General features: G+C 46.8%; 1 protein-coding gene across 1 annotated transcript in view; it reads right to left on the bottom strand.

Moving 5' to 3' along the window:
* Positions 1-17,300, bottom strand: part of CALN1 (calneuron 1) — a 92,496-nt gene that overhangs the window by 39,729 nt on the left and 35,467 nt on the right. Inside the window, exons 2-3 of the mRNA XM_068415852.1 lie at positions 14,722-14,865; positions 525-637 (exon numbers count right to left, since the gene is read on the bottom strand). Coding sequence (XP_068271953.1) covers positions 525-637; positions 14,722-14,865 — 257 coding nt within the window. The remainder of the gene's footprint in view (positions 1-524; positions 638-14,721; positions 14,866-17,300) is intronic.

Genomic DNA, 17,300 nt, shown 5'->3' on the forward strand with positions numbered 1-17,300 from the left:
CACCATGGGTAAAACTTCCACTGGCACAACATCATTGTCCTCAGCCTTGGACCTGAATTAACCGCAGAAGCACCGATCAGACGTGACCTGCACAGCACACCTTACTCTGCTTGGAGCATCCCTCCGCCACAGTCCAGGGATGCTGAACAGTGGCACATTTCTGAGAGCAGCCGCACAGGTTCAAGGTTCCTAACTCAAAAGACTCATCGAGAAAAATGTTGTTCTTTCCCAAAAATTACTTCCAAAATGCTCCCAAACATGTTGCACAAATAACTGGGTGATTTGTTGTGTTCAACCACAGTTCATCCACGGTAAGCGCTTTCCCTTCCTCCTGCACAGGGCTTAGCTGAGAGCGGGTCCCTCCAGCAACATAGGATCGTCTTACCCAGCACACAGCAAGAGGGACTTGAGTAGCCTTTACACAAGCATTCACGCTTAGCAAAACAACTTGTGCTCCTCAACAAATCAGTTCTGGAAGCTATTGATAGTTGGCTAAAGTTGCATTTAAAAAAAAACCCACTTACCTGCCAGAATATGCTGTCTATTGTATTTCCCAGAAAGCCATCTCTGCCCTCCGATGATACCAGCTTAGGTCCCAGAATAGTCATAAATTCATCAAAATCAACCTGGCCATCCCCTGGAATGAAAGAAAAAGATCAATGTTTCCACTGAAGTACCACTTAGTGCCAATGTCCAACATGCTGCTCTGGATCTGCTGCATATCGTGGACCTATACGTGCGCTATGGCACCTCCTACATCAACTTCATGGTGCCTACAGACCCAAATTTGTTGTTATCCCAATGAATGGCCCGTGGTGTGTCATACCCACACCTGAAGACAGGGCCAGATGATGCACAAATAGAGATGAACAGGTTGTTCCCCAGCCCCACAGAGTTTGCAGGCAAGTCACTTCTCAAAAAAAAATCAATTTTGGCAGGACAGCAGCCATCAGCATGGCCAGGGCTCTTCCCCTCTACAGAGCTGTCAAACAGACAGGTCTCTGCAAAGCTTTTACAGGGCCAACCCCATCCTCCAGAGGAAGGGAGTACATGCAGAGGGAAGAGCCAGACTATTGTGAATCCACAAGGCATTTCATTTCAGCTTTCCATCAGCATCCGACTCTTAAAAGCCCTGTGTGCTCAGCACGCAGAGCAGGCAGTGTAGACACAGCTTCAGTGCCATTAGCAGGAAGAGGAGGCTGCTCCTGCCATTAATGAGCTGAGCCTAAGCAGCCCCAAGCCCCTCCAGTATATTGTATGTTTTGTAAGTGAGGCGTGTGGCTGTTTGAAGTATATCTGAGCATTGTTTCAAATATTACTTTTCCCTCAGAGAACTTCTGCGATGCTTAATGAAAATGGCAAAGAAAGGGAAATTCGTGCCTGTTAAAGGATCTTAGAAATACCTGCTTCTCTGAACAGGGTAGATCAATGTTTATATGCCTCTCCTTTGTCTATCAGTCCATAGATGTATCCTCCTACATATCATTAGGTCAATTGATATGGGTGGATAAATTAGCCCTCCTTCAAGTCTGGAAAGAGAATTAGCAACTGTAAGACTTTTTTGGTTGTTTTGTATTCAAATTCAGCTGGAACTGACTGCATCCACCTCTCCATGTAGTTGCTGTTGCTAAATTATCAGGTGTAAGAAGTGTCTAAACCCATCAGACTAAAGCTGATCAATGCAAGGGCTACTATTAAACTGTCACTATTGACCGCAGTACCTGCAGCAGCCCTGCGTGACATCTGTACCACATGCGCTGCATGCTGCTATCTGTCCTTTTTATTACATTTCATACGCTTGATCTGAGCACATGCACCACTGATTGAAATCTCTCCATGCCCTTATCTTTGCAGAAACACAATGTGAAAATAAGCAGAGTCAAAACGCTCGTTTGCCAGAACAGTGATCTCTATTCACTAGGCTCTGCCCGTAATTTCAGGAAGACAAGAGTGAATATCCTGAGCCAGTGATGCGGGCTCTGAAAGGAAACCCAGCAGGGATTCATAATAGCTTTGATCCCATAACCTGCAAGATGACCCCATCCAACTGCTGAAGTTGCTCACACCTTCAGGGCTCAGCACACGCTGGAGGGCTTTGCAGAGCTGGAGCGGGCTGAGCACTTGCAGGATGGAGCTCATTTCTAGGACAGCGTACTAAGCAGAAAAGGAAAGGGGTGGGCACCCCATCACTTGGAAAGCCATTCTTTAAAACATTTATGGGCTACGAGAAAATGTGTTCCTTCTGCTTCCCCATGGGAGGCATCAGTTTATGACATCAAGTCGGATTGTATCAGTCACAGCACGTTGGATCATGTTGGGGAAGGTAATGCAAGGTGACAGTGGATTCGGGGCGATTCACATTGCAGTACATCACTTCAAGGGAAAGGCAGTAACAAAACCATACACTATGATGAAAATTGGGTTAAAGAAGTTAGCCAGATTAGCAAGAAAACAATTTACATTTTAAAGAGATTCTAATACCTGCCTGTGCATATATTTGATCTATCCATATGCGACACCAAAATATTGAGTTATTCAATTTGTGTTTTCTACAATGTCATTTCATCCACAGGGGAGACGCAGGACTTAGTCCTACACATGACTCATGAGAAAGCGGGTGCCAGGACTCCTGGGCTCTGTGTCTGACTCAGAACAAGACTTTGGGCAAACCCTTGCTCATGACTTCCCTGTGCCTTTGCCAGGGATCATAACTAACTTCACAGGGTTTAATTATCAGCTTAATTATAGAATTTTCCACAACCTCAGAAGAACGATGCCATTACAAAATGCATTATCCCCTTATTGACTACTTTTTCAATTAAAACTGTTAACTAGCAAGGAAACCAGACCCCAAAACATTTTGCCTGGTAGAAATATCCCTTTAACATTCTTTTTAAGCTGCAGAGAACAAACCTTCCTGCCATCAGGATCTTAGGAGACTGCAGCATCATAATATCAAGAAAGAGAACTCACAATTTTGGCTGAAAATTCCTTTTACAGCATTCAACAGCCAGGAGAGATATATTATAAAAAAACAACTTGGAGACTCCAAGATGCACCCAGTGCAACTCTGCATGGTTGCAAGGTGAAAATGCACAGGGTTGCTCTCTACAAGCATGGCATAACCAGGTAATGCCCAAGACCCCCATCGCCTATAGGATCTATGAGCGTTTAGGCCACCCATCAGCTCCTGGGAGCATTCAGCTTGAAATTTGTGTTGAGTACAGTCAAAAGATGCCTTGCTCCTCCTCCTCCTCCGAGCCATAGTCACGTACACGGCGCTACAAGCTGATGTGCGATGCACACATCAAGCATCTGTTCGAGAATCTGCATTGGAGGCAAATCAAACGCCACGCACGTCCCCACGTTTGGCTTTGCTGTGCCTACAGATGTGCTCCTCACCCAGAAGTAGTTGATATTCAGAGCGAGCGATGTGCTGCTTATTCAGAGTTGAACTTTTAGTTGGGTTTAAGGGATGGGAAGAAGGGAGGAAAATGCCAGGCTGGAGCATGTGTGCTGTCTACGCTGCTCTCACCTTCCCTTGCTCCTTTCCACAAGCCATCCAGCAAGCCCCGACCAACACTGCCATCAGCAGCGATCTCACAGACCCACTCCCTCGCCGTCCCCCTGGGCCAATTTTTATAATGTGTGTGGTGTTCACAGCTTCCCCCACCTTCTGCCTCCAAGCTCACATTAACTACTTTAGCAAGAACTCATCACACTGAAGGAAAACAACTTCTTAAGGAGGGATGGGGCACAAGCAGGCAAAAAGCTATGGCCAGGATGGAGAAGGCTGTGCTCCCCGTCCAGTGATGGTTGCAGCTGTTCTCTCCCTGCTCCCACCAGTTACAAATGCAGACGAGGTTTATAAACCCAAGCCATGATGAAGTCCCTGATTGATGAAGACACTCACACACTGCAATAACTTATTTACAAACTGAGAGGGCAGGGAAACCTTGAGGCATGGTGGTGTGGGTCACCATCATGTGACAAGGTGGGTGAGGACCAGACGGGTTCTGAGCAGGAGGCAATCCAGATGCCACCCCATTCCCGAGTCATACCCACCCATCCTCCAAGGGATGGTCACTGCTTCTGTGGGTGATCTTAGCAAAACACCAGAGCTGAGCTTAACCCCTGGTTTTAAACCACCTAAAACATTATTTATTTACTTACAGTTATGCCCTAACACTTCTCTTCCCCATAATGCTTCCTCTTAATCCTGGCATCAACGTCAAAGAGTCAGAAGAGGGTTAGCAATCGTGTGGCTGAACCTTGCATGACTAAAACTATGACTCAGAACAACACTGGCCACATCATCAGAGGCAAATCAGATCTGCTTATCATTATGAGTCCGTTAGCATCGGCTGGGCACTAAGTGGTTCCAGATACCCACAAAGGTTTGCTCCCTGCAAGACACTGACTCAGTTCTGACAAAAAACAGGCAAATGTGATAATAAAAAGGAATAGCAACTAGATGCACTGTCAACAGCACCAGGAGCAATCGTGTGAGCCTGGCTAATTGCTCCATGGTGCAAAGAGGATGCTGAAGGCACCCAGCAACAACTTTGGGTCCTCTGGGAACCTTTTCAGTGACCAAAGATTACGGGTGGCCAGCAAGGGGCCCTCCCTGGACCTGCCAAAGTCACAATGCACACTGTTCACTCACTTGGTGCACAAACACCTTGGGCATAATTTCAGTTTGAAGAGCCCCAGCATCACTGTTTGCCATGCTGTAAGCTCAGTTTGGCCGCCATCGTGGAGCTCCACAGAGCTACAGCACGGAAACATCAGGCTCTGCACCATGGTCAACATCCACTTGTGCCAAGTACATGAAAGACAATGGAGCGGCAGCTAAGAGCAGCATGGACCTGGGAAACAAAGCTCTTTTCCAGCTCTCCCAGACACTGCAGCCCAAGGAAACTTCCTTTGGTCATGAGAGCCCCAAGGAAGGGGTGTCTACACCTCTGAAAAATGGTCATTAGCTCTTCTAAATAAACCAATGGGATGTGGAAAAAGGAAAAGCACTAATGGCAATATATAGAGGAGCCTGTAAAACTACCACTGCCCTCCCAGGGAGCAAACTCTGGGTTGGACACATATGTTGAGGGGAGCCAAAGGAGCCTCCAGCTGCACTCTTACACCAAGCCAAGCTACACCTGTGTGGCCTGAGCCCCATCCTGCCTGTCACTGGTACATTTGTCCTGATCCCACAGGGTCTACCATCAGCAGTGGTTTGCCCAGGCTGGATGTGCCAGGCAGGGAGAGTGCAGCAGACCAACCCCAAACCATGCAGGACCTGTAAGAGGAGAGAGGAATCGGGCTGAACCAGGATGGCAAATCCCCATGTCCCAGGTAGCAGCAGTCTGTGCGTGGGCTCTTGCAAATTCTTCTGCCAGAGCTCTTCTGCTTTGAAGAAATAATTAAATGCTCAGAGGAGCAGCACCATGAACCCATCTCGCCCTCCATCCCGTGGGAGAGCCCCGACCCTCAGCCTTCAGTCAACTGCTGTCTGTCCAAAAATCTCCCATCGGAGCGGCTCCCTTGGAGGATGTAATTAAATATTCATTGGGCTGGAGAAAGACGGAGCGGGAGAGGGAAAGAAAAAGGGAGGGGGAAAACAAGCATGGATTGCATCGCCTATACCCAAGGGCAGAACAGAGACTTATACCTGGTTTTCAGAGCCTTGCGCATTGAACTGGGAGCCTGCATAGTCTGGCCTCGCTGCATCCTAAGTAAGTCTTTTCCCTGGCCAGTCTCAGGATAATCAGGTTCTCCCTCCTCCCTAAAAGTTTCTTGCCACGGTGCTAAAGTGATGCACGCATTTAAACGGAGATGAGGATCTGCTCTGTGTAGACTGATAAGTATTCACACTTCTTTTCTTCCTCGAATTTGACCTCCAGAGTGCAGCTAGGTGATATATTTAAAGTTAATGAGCTAGTCTTTTGCAGCTTGGGTCCCAGGCGCACACAACACTGCTGTTTATTTTTATTCTCTTAATAGCAGGCTGCAGTGACTCTCTGTCCTGGTCTGTGTCATTGTTTGCGCCCATAAAGTAACCTGTGCAGTAATAACACAGTCTGGTGAAGGCTGCTGCTGCTGTGTCTTGAAATGATGCAGAGGATGTGCACAGAAAAGCTCTAGCCACAGGATATTTCCTAGATGGAAATATTCGCTTTCAGAGGTTTTAAGGTCAGAGGGGAACAGCCCAATCGCCAGCCTGACCCTTTCCCCAGCGTGACCCAGAGACTTTCTGCCTAATTACAGCCTCAATCCATAACTACAATGAGAACTAGGGAAGGTCTTTCAGAAAACTTTCAACTTTGAAAACAGTTTTAAGTTCTAGACATCCATGAAATTGGCTGAAATGAAGAGATAAAGCTCCACTACAATGCTGACACAGGTGTTTTGCAGTGGGGAAACTGAGGCACAGAGCATCATCTTCCCAAATGTTACCAGAAAGGAGGCTGCCAGCAGAGCCAGGTGCTAGACCTCCCCTGCCTGCCTACACCGTGATCCTGGGGATGTGCAACCAGCCCCCCAGGATGAAGAAAGACAACAATGAGCATCTCCTATTTCCAAAGAGTCTGGTGTGCGTTCCCTTGGGAGCCCTGGAGCCATCTGCAGAGGGTCTCTGATATTCCCTATCAAGGCATACATGTAAAAAATACAATTTCTTATTTCTCTTTCTCCTTGGGAACAGTGGGGGCATGTTCATCGGCCACTCTTTTACTCTTCAGCAGCTCTGCCATACATCCTACAGCTTTAACGACTGCTTTTTGAAGAAAAAACGTCACTGGAGCTGAAGGAAGATGTGAAACATCTCCACCAGAGCCCACTCTGTCCTTTAAGGGCACCTCCATGTCCTGTGGTTTTAGGAGTGGCTGTGTGGAACTGGCTGCTCTGGTTCAATGACAACTACACATGAAAGATTAGCAAATTGTACAGACATATGTACCTGGAGGAGAAAATTTCCATGGGGTCTGAAAGGCTCAAATGGTGCCCAGAAACACAGAGCAAGGGGATGCATCCATCATGACACGGAGAAAAGGACCTTGAGAGTTACTCATTTTGACAGCCCGTTGGCTCATCTTGCAAGGAAGAGGAAAGGGCTGCAGAGGACTTGTTTGCTTCCCCATTAAATAAAAAAAAAAATCTATTAACTCCCCATGTTTGCCCAAGGGGAGCCTGTCCGGGAGCTGACCTGCGAGACAGTGATTGAAGAGGACTGGGGGGCTCTGGCTCTGCGGTGCCAGGTGTGACGTGTCCCATGCTCCACCACAAGCACTAAAACCAGCAGGATGCTGTTAGTGCTTGGCTAGGAGAAAAGTCCAACAAAAACAGTGACTGCAGTAAAAAAAAACCAACAAAAAACATCAGATACTTGCCAAGCAGCGTGCCAGCTTCACATCAGCCCTGGGAAGCCACAGGACGCCCCAATTACCATCCCTGTGACCAGCCACCATGCAGGGAAAGGCACTGCAGAGCCTACTGAGCGAGGTGTGCCTCCAGCACGGCCACTGCAACCCCCGCCGTCCCCTCCGACCCGTGCCGGTGTCCCCTGGGAGCCTCTGCCCTGGGCAAAGGCACCTGGCACACACAACTAAGAGGGCTCGTTCCGCAGGTCTTTGCAGAACTCTTTCATCTTGTGAGTTGTAACCAGTTGATCCCTTTGTCAAACGGATCGAGAGGAGCAAAATCACATCCCGACTACCCAGGACTTTAATTATTTTTGCTTCCCGGGCCCTGGGAATAGCAGGAGAGCTCTGCGTGCATGGCAGCAGCTATCAGACAGCTCGGCACAACTTTGAGACGACCAGCAAGTCACAGGCTCATTAAAACAGAGGAGTATGTGCATTCCCTGTGGCATACGCATTCTGTGAAACCAAAATCATAATACCAGGAATACTGCATTTTAAGGAATAAATAAAATCAAACAAGGCTGCAAACAAACGACAAGGCGTGCCTGCACGAGACAGATCACAGATGGCACACTGTGTTTTGCAGAGGACTCTGCCCCACTGGAGCACAGGGTGGACAGGTTTCAGGGAGGGAATTGCAATTCAGTGTTTCCTCTTGTCCTGTCTAATCAACACAGATGCACTCAGGCATCCAGGCACTGCAGCGAAGACAGAATTTGATATTACTTATGAACATCTTCCCCATACTGAGCTGCAAATCTGACTAGCTTCACCAGCAACAATAATTACTCTTCATTCTTTGCAGTGAGAACACATAATATGATAATCTCCATTTTACAAATCAGAGCAGACATGAAGAAAGTGGCCTCTATAAATAAAGACAAGTCTCATCAAATCTGTCTCACCGACCGAGATTCTCAGCTCAGCAACACTCTTTAAAGGACAACCTCGCTGAAATGTTGCTACATCATTTCTCACATATAAAAATCAGAGGCCTTTGAGTACAGAGGACAAACGCAAAGGCTGCAACAACCTGTCCGTGCTTTTCCTATTAATGCTGCATTTTAAACACAGAAGCTGTTTCTGGTCTGCCTCCAGCAGCCTGGGCTATTTTACAGTTTCATGTTGGAATGTTGAAACACAAGGAATTATCCATGGCAGTAAAGGAGGGGGGGAAACCAAAGAAAAGAAGAAGAGAGGGAGAGGCAAAAGAAAGAGATAAAATGTTTTCAGCTTGTGAACGTCACCATTGTCCCGCACAGGGCAGCACAAGCTGATCTTCTGGACAGAAGCAAACATTTCGCCATGCGACATCTAAGAGCAAGGAACTCACCTGTGCAGGTCACAGGGGAAAGCTCCGCACTTCATTTTTAGGAGAGAGGTTTATTCTCTCTCCGGATCTCCCAGCCCAGGTCCTTCAGTTGTTACCATTCCTGTGACACTGCAGACAGTGGAACACCCAAATTTGATGTCCCTTCCCTCACGTGGGGAAGCAAGTGCAAGCAAACCAAAGCAACATCTACGCACAAACCCTGATCCAACAGTACAACAGCTTAGAGAACCGACTTTGAGGGAGACAGTGTACTGACACCATCCCTTCACGCCATGCAGTCATGTCGCTGTCATTTAGTCCCTTTCCAAAGGGGATCACAGCAAGTGTGTGTATGTCTCACTGTACGGGACAGCACCTGAGCAGCACAAATGCCACACGCAGAGCATAAGAAGACAATAAATCTGCAGAACCCCACTGCAGCCATGGGGCTGCCCAAAGCTGGATGAACCTCAGGAGTGCCACCTGGGAGAGCTGCATATAGAATCATAGAATCATTTTCGTTGGAAAGGACCTTTAAGATCATTGAGTCCAACCGTTAACCCAGCACTGCCAAGCCCACCACTAACCCATGTCCCTCAGCACCACATCTACACGGCTTTTAAATCCCCCCAGGGATGGTGACTCCAACACTGCCCTGGGCAGCCTGTTCCAGTGCTTGACAACCCTTTCAGTGAAGAAATTGTTCCTGATATCCAATCTAAACCTCCCCTGGCACAACTGGAGGCCATTTACTCTTCTTCAAAACCTTTTTTGCTGGGGTCACCATGAATAGCTTACTGTTTTTTTTCCCCCCTCTTCAATTCCCTGCTCCAAAAAGAGCCATTGCAAAGTAGCTTGGGAATATGCAGAATTTTAAATTGGGATTTATTTCCCCTGTTTTTTATTACTCATGAGAATGTCATAGCTGTATTTTCAGTACTACTGCTGACGCATCACATAACTTGATAAAAGGTAACAGGTAGCTTGCTTGTACGCTGACGAAATCGGCTTGTCTTTTGCTTGATCAAAGTATTTCCTATTTGTACTGTAACAAACAATTTGACACACTGGGGTTTTTTTTTTTCCCTATTGTGTTAGCCTGAAGTTATTTTTCCAGGGTACTGAAAACCAGCTGCTCCTCTAATTAGTACACTGAGTGCTTATTTTATTCCTCAGATAAAAGTGTCTTATGTTGTAACGAAACAGTTTGACACTTAAGTCGCACATTCTTCTATTTTATTGCAAAAGTCTGCTTAAAGAGTAGGCATCCCAGATAAGGCAACACATTTAATGTGCCATTTCTCTGCATTTTTATTAGCGTTACTGCCAATTGGAAGAATTTACAAATAATTTCTTTTTCCAGCACATAAATATACAAAATATTTTACTTTCCTCATACTGGCAGAACATTTCAGGTCATTCTCCGTATTGCAGACAGAAGTGTATATACCTCTCATAGTCTGCAATGTTTACGTTCATGCAATACCTAATTACGTCTAAGAATAAAGCAAATCAGGGGTATAAACTAAGGTAAGATTTGACCTCTATTTCTGGACCAAAAGCAAACAATATGTCCCTATAAGGCACAGCACACTGGATAGATGCCCAGCTACACTGAACAACCTTCTGCTGATATACAGTCACGCACCACTTCTATCAAGATGTAAGCAAAGCTTTGGCCTAATGTGAATCTCATGCTCTGACATGTGATGGAACCACCATTCCTCACCTCCCTTCCCAAAAAGAGCCATTTTTGCACAGAAAATCCCTTTTCCTTCTGTTCTATTTTGATACTTTCATCGCCCCCATCACAGCAATGCCATAGCATCTTCCGGTAGTTCATAAAAGGGTGATTCATAAGATTTCTCTTGAGACCTTGAAATATTCCAAGTAGATTCTCATTTCTCTCCCTAATTCAGTTTTTATGCCAACTATAATACTTCCCCCTGGGGCAGAAGCGTTCCTCTTCACCTGGGTGAAGCACACCTTGCAGAACAGCAAAGAGACTTGGAAGAAAAGGTGGAGAAGGTGTTTGAAGGAAATGTAGTGGATACTCCAGCCTCTGATGCTTGTCTTCCTTCACTGAGGACTGGCAAGAACTAGATATTCACTGCAAATAAGTGCATTCAACAAAGCCACGCTAAGGGGGCAAATGTAACTGGGAGCATTGTCCTTTGCAGGGCTGTGACGTGTCCTCAGGACAAGGCATGGCCAAGGCTGAGGGCTTCCCACGTGCCACCACCAGTTCCCACTACTCACTCCCTGCCCCAGCACAGGAACAAAACTTCTGCTGCCCCAATGGTCCAAACTCACCTCAGCTATTGGGGCAAAAAAAGCCAAGTCAATGGGCAACTGTGTGGTCAGCCTTGTGTGAATATTTGGCAGCCATCTCTGGGGATGGGAAGCTGGGTTTTGATGCTTCTCAATACAGGATTTGCTGTGAATTAGCATTTGCCTGTACATAGGAAAATATATCTTGCTCTGTTTGCCAGCTCCAAGCCATCCTGTGGTCCCATTTTACACTTTCTTGGCTAAATTTCTCTCCCTTTTCCCCAGCCCTGCAGCTGCTTTGCTGTGCCATGGCACCAAAGCCCAGCAGATAAGTAACTCAAGCCTTTCCATGTGCCATGGGCTTCCCAGAATCACAGAATCAACTAGGTTGGAAGAGACCTCTGGGATCATCGAGTCCAACCTTTGGCCTAACACCACTGTGTCAACTAGACCATGCACTAAGTGCCACATTAGTTCACGGCATGGGACAATCTGCACCCTTGCAATCCCAACAGGCCAGAGTTCCCTCCTGCCACTCTGAGCCCTGGAGAACATCTGGAAGCTCTTGAGCATCCTCAGCACTACCCCATGACATTGTCTGTGGGCAAACCCACTCATTGCAGTCATTTCCACCCTGTCAATGCCAGGGCTGCTGGGATGTCACCTGTGAAGGAAGGATGATGTAGCACCCAAGGGCCACGGAGGCATTAAAGGTGATACGACACCTGTGAAGGGTTCCTGGGCAAAACCCAAGCTATGCAATTACCATTTTCACTTAAGTTCAAGCAGAATTTTCTAACTAACTACATTTTGCCTTCAAATGCAATGAATTATGAAATGCGCCTTCGTTTCTGCTCTGATTTGGCGGCTCACTGTGTGTTACTGAACAGCTGCACACTACAGCCCCAGAAGCAACTATCCTTGGGCATCTCTGGAGTTGATCCCTGCATTATTCACTGAACTCGGTGAGATCCTTTGCGGCAGAAGGTGGCATACAGGTGTGAAATGCTCTTGTCATATCAGTTTATGCTCAGCCGCAAAACCACTCCAGTCTACATTGCATATGCTCCTCTGAAAACATGTTTTGTCCAACCTAGCATTCCTACTCCCACAGCGCACATGTCTCCTCAGCCTGACCTAGACAGGGCTGAGCCTACCTCCATATCCCTACAGACAACAGGGTTTGCAATGAAAAACAAACTCAGACCAGCTCCGGTTGCTCGTTTTTTGAAGCCCATCAGTTAAATAAGCCACGGCAGATACAGCCACTCTGCCATCCTGCAATGTGAATGCACTCCCAAGGTAATTTCTGATGAAAACCACATGTTTGCACTAGGTCTGTTCAGGCTGGTTCAGATTAAATATAAACCACTGCCAATTGTATTACCTCATTATTAGCAGACACTGGCAGCAGCCTTGTGTGGAGAAACGGACGTCTGGCTACGCTACCTGCCGTCACATCATAATTCATGTCAGGTGCCGGGAGATGCGCAGGAGGATTACCGCCTCCCCCTCAGCTTTCGTGACCACAGGGGACTCCTCCTTGAACGTGACCTTTCATCCAGCCAAGCTTCCCACCCACCTGATGCTGAGCTGAAGCCTTGGAAAAATTCGGCAGCCCTCAACAGGAGTATATGGGAAGGAGGGTGAGGCTTTCCCTGGGAGCGCAGGGCACAACTGACATCCCTGGGAGCTCATGGGGTTCAAGTCCTGCTACCAAATGATGCTCACGCACACTGGGAGAGGAAGGAGGAAGCTATTTCTGGTTCTCACTACATATTTCCCGCTAAATCCCAGAAAAAAAATTAAGACAATCCATCAGAGAAAAAGTAGCCATAAACCATATAATTTTAATTCAAGCCGTAGAGCATTAATTCAATTTGCAGGTAAGGTAAATATTTCATATAACATTTCCCTATTTGCTCAGAGCCTAAGGAGTTTCCCATTACCCAGTCTTTTTTTTTAATGTATGGCCCATTTGACCATTGCATAGCACAGACTGGTGTCCAGCTCGCAAACCCTCTGCTCAAAATACTGCAACAACAGGCAGCTGAGACATAAGAATGATAAAAACACCCAGCACAACCGGACTGTATCTTTGGAGCTGTTAGAACTGTTGAGCTGGAAGAGATGGAGGATCACCTCCCATCTCTGCAGAAAACACATCAAACTTTCTGAAAAGTCTCAAAGAGGAATTTAACACCTTCCATCTGCAGCCCATTACTCTGCATTTTAACTCCACCTCTCCGATTACAGGTCCCTGCACACTAGGATTGTATACGAAAGAGTGCCAAAGTCTCAAGTCTGTGAGACAGAGAGTCAGGGAATAACTGGAGATGAATCAAAACTGGAAGCCAAGTCCACAGCACTCTTTTTCCAAAGAAGCGCAGAGTTTCTGTAAAAGACCCCATGAACTGGCACCATGCTGAGTCTGGCCCTTGCAAAACCTAAAGAGAAATCACCTGGTCTGCTAGGAAAGGCCAGCAGGACACAACAAGGTGCAAACAGTAATTCTCAGAGAAAATGCTTTTAAAAGTGATGTGTTTTCTTTTTTCTTTCCTTTTAGGAATGAGGTCACTTCAACAACTGGTCTTCTCCATCCACCAGGTTTGCATTACTTTGTCTCCCTGTCTAAAGGAGATGCTGAACACCCTTGAGCAGGCTGACAGCCTCTTCCCTGCTTCCCTTGGCCTGATGAATATAGTTGTACTGTGCATCTTATGGGGGCATTCGACTTGGGTATCCCCAGGGATGTAGGAGAGCTGCACTCCTGCTGCCACCATCCCCATGGTCTCTGCTCTCAGCAGTCTCCCCAAGGATGCTGGCATCACATCGGCTCGCCGAGCATCCCCCTTCAGGCCAGGGCTGCATCCAGCACTCTGGTTTGGCGTGATTTCTTCTAACTTTGCACAGTGTTTCCACACTGCCGTGGCCTCCTGCAGAAGGGTGGGAGAAGGTGGGATCTGCACCCCAGCTTCCCTGCACATTTCAGGCATCAGGAAAGTCTCCCTTCCTGCTCTGACCAAGGACATTTTAAAGACAGCCTGCTTGTCGTGATCAGCTCTGACTGTAGCTTTGCAGCAGCTAAAAAGTCCACATCACCCCCCACCCTCCACCCCCCAACTCCCCTTGCTCCCCCGGCTCCAGCCCTGATGCTGCATTTCTATGTTCTTGTCAATGGTGGGTTCTGTTTCTTTTATTACCTCTTAGTAATCGTTTTGACAAGTTCTCACAGCAGGACTTTGCTCAAAATTATTCCACCCGTCTAAACTGCTCCTTCAAAAACCATCAACACTTCATTACAACCCAGCACAGCTCCCATCCACAGTGTCTTTTACTTGCAAGTAAGCGTCACTGCGTCAGATACTGCCCAGGAATGCAAAGAGAAAGGTTACAACAGCCTTGCAAAAGACCATTTGCAGCTTTGCAGAGAAAGGTTGCAAGAGCTGGTCTGTCTTCACCCATCTGTATCAGGTGGTCAAACAAACGATGCTCCATCTCCCTTGCGTGGGTTGCCTGAGAGGCAGGTTTATCTACAAGAGGTTGACGGCTCACAGTCATCTGCCTTTTCCTTGCTGTGCTGAAAGACAAAGTTCCACAGCTTCTTCCCCAGACCTTCCTTGGTGTCCGTAAACTATTTGAGCCAAAAACATGGGCTGCAATGCACTGGGAAAGCACTCCTCCACCAGTAACAGAGAAGAACCAACAGCGAGGACTTACCATCCATGTCAAGGCGTTGCATGATAATCGCCAGCTCCACCTCACTGGGCATGTACCCCAAGGAACGCATTGCCATGCCCAGCTCCTGCTTGGATATAAAGCCATTCCCATCCCTGTCCAGCACCCGGAAAGCTTCACGGATTTCTGTAGAGGACAAGGAAGAAGAGAGGAGTTGTTATGGTGGAGGACTCCCTGGTCAGTGCACACATGGGACACAGAAGCAGCATATATTGCCTTTTCTAATGTTAATGATGCATATTTGATCATCTCTAGTCAGCGTAATCATGATATGTTCATACACACATAGATATTTGCGGTATGCAGTCAGGCACGCATGCCTCTGCACGCAGATAGAGAAATACAACAGCATCCACACTCACGCTGCCTATTTCCTGTGCTAAATATCACTGCAAAAGTATCTATTCATTACAAACTGAACTCCACTTCTGCAGCCAAAGCCTGGATGCGCATGTTCTCCCTTGTCCGATAAACGTGGATGTACATCTCTAAACCATGCCCGGGCAGTTTCCCCCTCTCACTCCTCTTCACAGCTTTTCTCTAATTTATAACGGTTTTACAGCAATAAACAGCCCCAGATCAATAAAAATGCTGACTGCATCAAAGGAATCACTTCCATCATTCCTCAGCCTGGCTCAGCTTCTGACATCTGACTTTGTTTTGCTTTTTTATCCTGGCATATCCCCCTCCAGCCTTTAACAGCCGCTCTCCACTTGTGCAGCACACTGAAGGACTCCAGCGCATCCACCACCTCGATGCTCTGCGTGTTTCCCACTCCTCCCAGACCTCTCAACTTGAAGCCCTGCCACCAAGCTCCCCAGATCTGACTGTTGCAAATGCCAAACAGAGAAATTTTAACATCTCAGCCAGCTGGGAGCTTGTTTACTTGAAAGGATTTGGTTGGAGGTGGGGAGAGAAAGAGGCACTGATTTCTTAGTTTGGGTTAAACAGTCTTTGCACCATGCTGTGGAGAGGAAAACACAGGATGCTTTATCATCTCTCTTTTGGGAATGAGGATATATGGAAAACCAGCATGCTGGGGCCCGCTGCAACATTGCTCAGAGGAGTTTAATCTTCATGTGAAAGCATTTCATCGGAGAAGTGGGAGGGAAAACTCAGCAGGTTTTTTTTGGAAAAAAAACCACAACAACTAATTGAAAAATATTCTATTCTTTATCAGTAAACTGACTGGATGGAAAAAGCTTTCCCAGCCCTGGGTAGTTCAGGCATTAAACCTCAGACAGGAAAATGTTCTCAGTCCTGCCATGGACTGCCAGCATGTCACCCCCCTCTGCCCTCTGCTCCCAGGTGTAAGGGAGGCACCAGCCCCCTGCAGCGGGGCTGTGCGGTAGGTAATGGATGGACCCGGCCTCATAACCCACCAGGAAATGGTTTCAGTGACGTCTTTGCTAACAGGTTATTTAAGGTTTTACAATTCAAAGGCTGCTTCTAAACCACCTCCCCTTCTAAACCACCTCCCTTGACACCACCAGTGCGTTGGCAAAGTCTGCTCCCATTTCCATGTGCTGCTTTCTGCTGTGTGTAATACCCTGGTGATGTGCCAGGGCACCTCTGTAACCCATTGCTTAATCTTCACCACAACTGTGGTTATCGTAATGAGATACGATCAATTTTTAATCCAGCCAAAGAGCCCACTGACACAAAAAGGGATGATCCTATTAATTCTGATGAATATCGGGCCAGATCTGTGATATCTACCTTTGGCTTCAGGTATGCATCAACTGTGGCTTCTTTAAACTTAAATGCTTCACCTCATCTCTCTGCCAGCCCAAGCTAGTGTAAGCTCGGTGATATGAAAAGATGGTGAGGCTGTTCAAAGCAAGCTCGGGTGGAAGTATCAGTACATAATGCAAAGAGCCTTTGGAGCAGGAACAAATCCCATTAGACATTGTCATATGTAGTGAAATCTATTTTCCTGTGCTTTGCTGAAAGCTAAAGTGCAGTAAATATTACATCGAAATCAATTAATTTTAAAAGAAACTTTTGACAGCTGAAGACGAAAGAACTAAAAATATTGCAGGGAGCCAGGGAAGTATTTTAGAAAATAAAATATGAGTCTACCTTCAGAAAAGTTTACACATGAGTTAGACTGATCCAAATTACATGAATAAATTATGTCTGCGCAGGGGCTCTGCTGTAGGATATCTGAATGCCAAAGTCAGTGAGTATCCTCTCCAGATACACTGATTTCAGAAGGCACATTAAACAGCACTGCAACCTTTGAGCCTCAGTCAGAGGAGAAAACCCCACTCGTTTGGGGTCCAGCTCTGCTCCATACCTCTCAGAAACCCGAACTTTTGACCAAGCCTGAAACATCCTTCACACATCAACTCCTGACCCCAAATGGAGCTTTTTTCACTCATCACTCTATAAATACCACTTGTGCAGAGGTATATCTGAAGAGCTATTTATAGGTTGAACACACTGTACACTAAGCAGCTATAACCTCAGTCAGTGCCTCCTCTTTACCTTTACATGTCACACCATCTCCTTATCAGCTTTTCTGTATAGTGATTCCTTCTCCTCCGACGTACTCACGG

This window comes from Nyctibius grandis, chromosome 18 (genome assembly GCF_013368605.1).
Source record: "Nyctibius grandis isolate bNycGra1 chromosome 18, bNycGra1.pri, whole genome shotgun sequence".
NCBI lineage: Eukaryota > Metazoa > Chordata > Aves > Nyctibiiformes > Nyctibiidae > Nyctibius > Nyctibius grandis.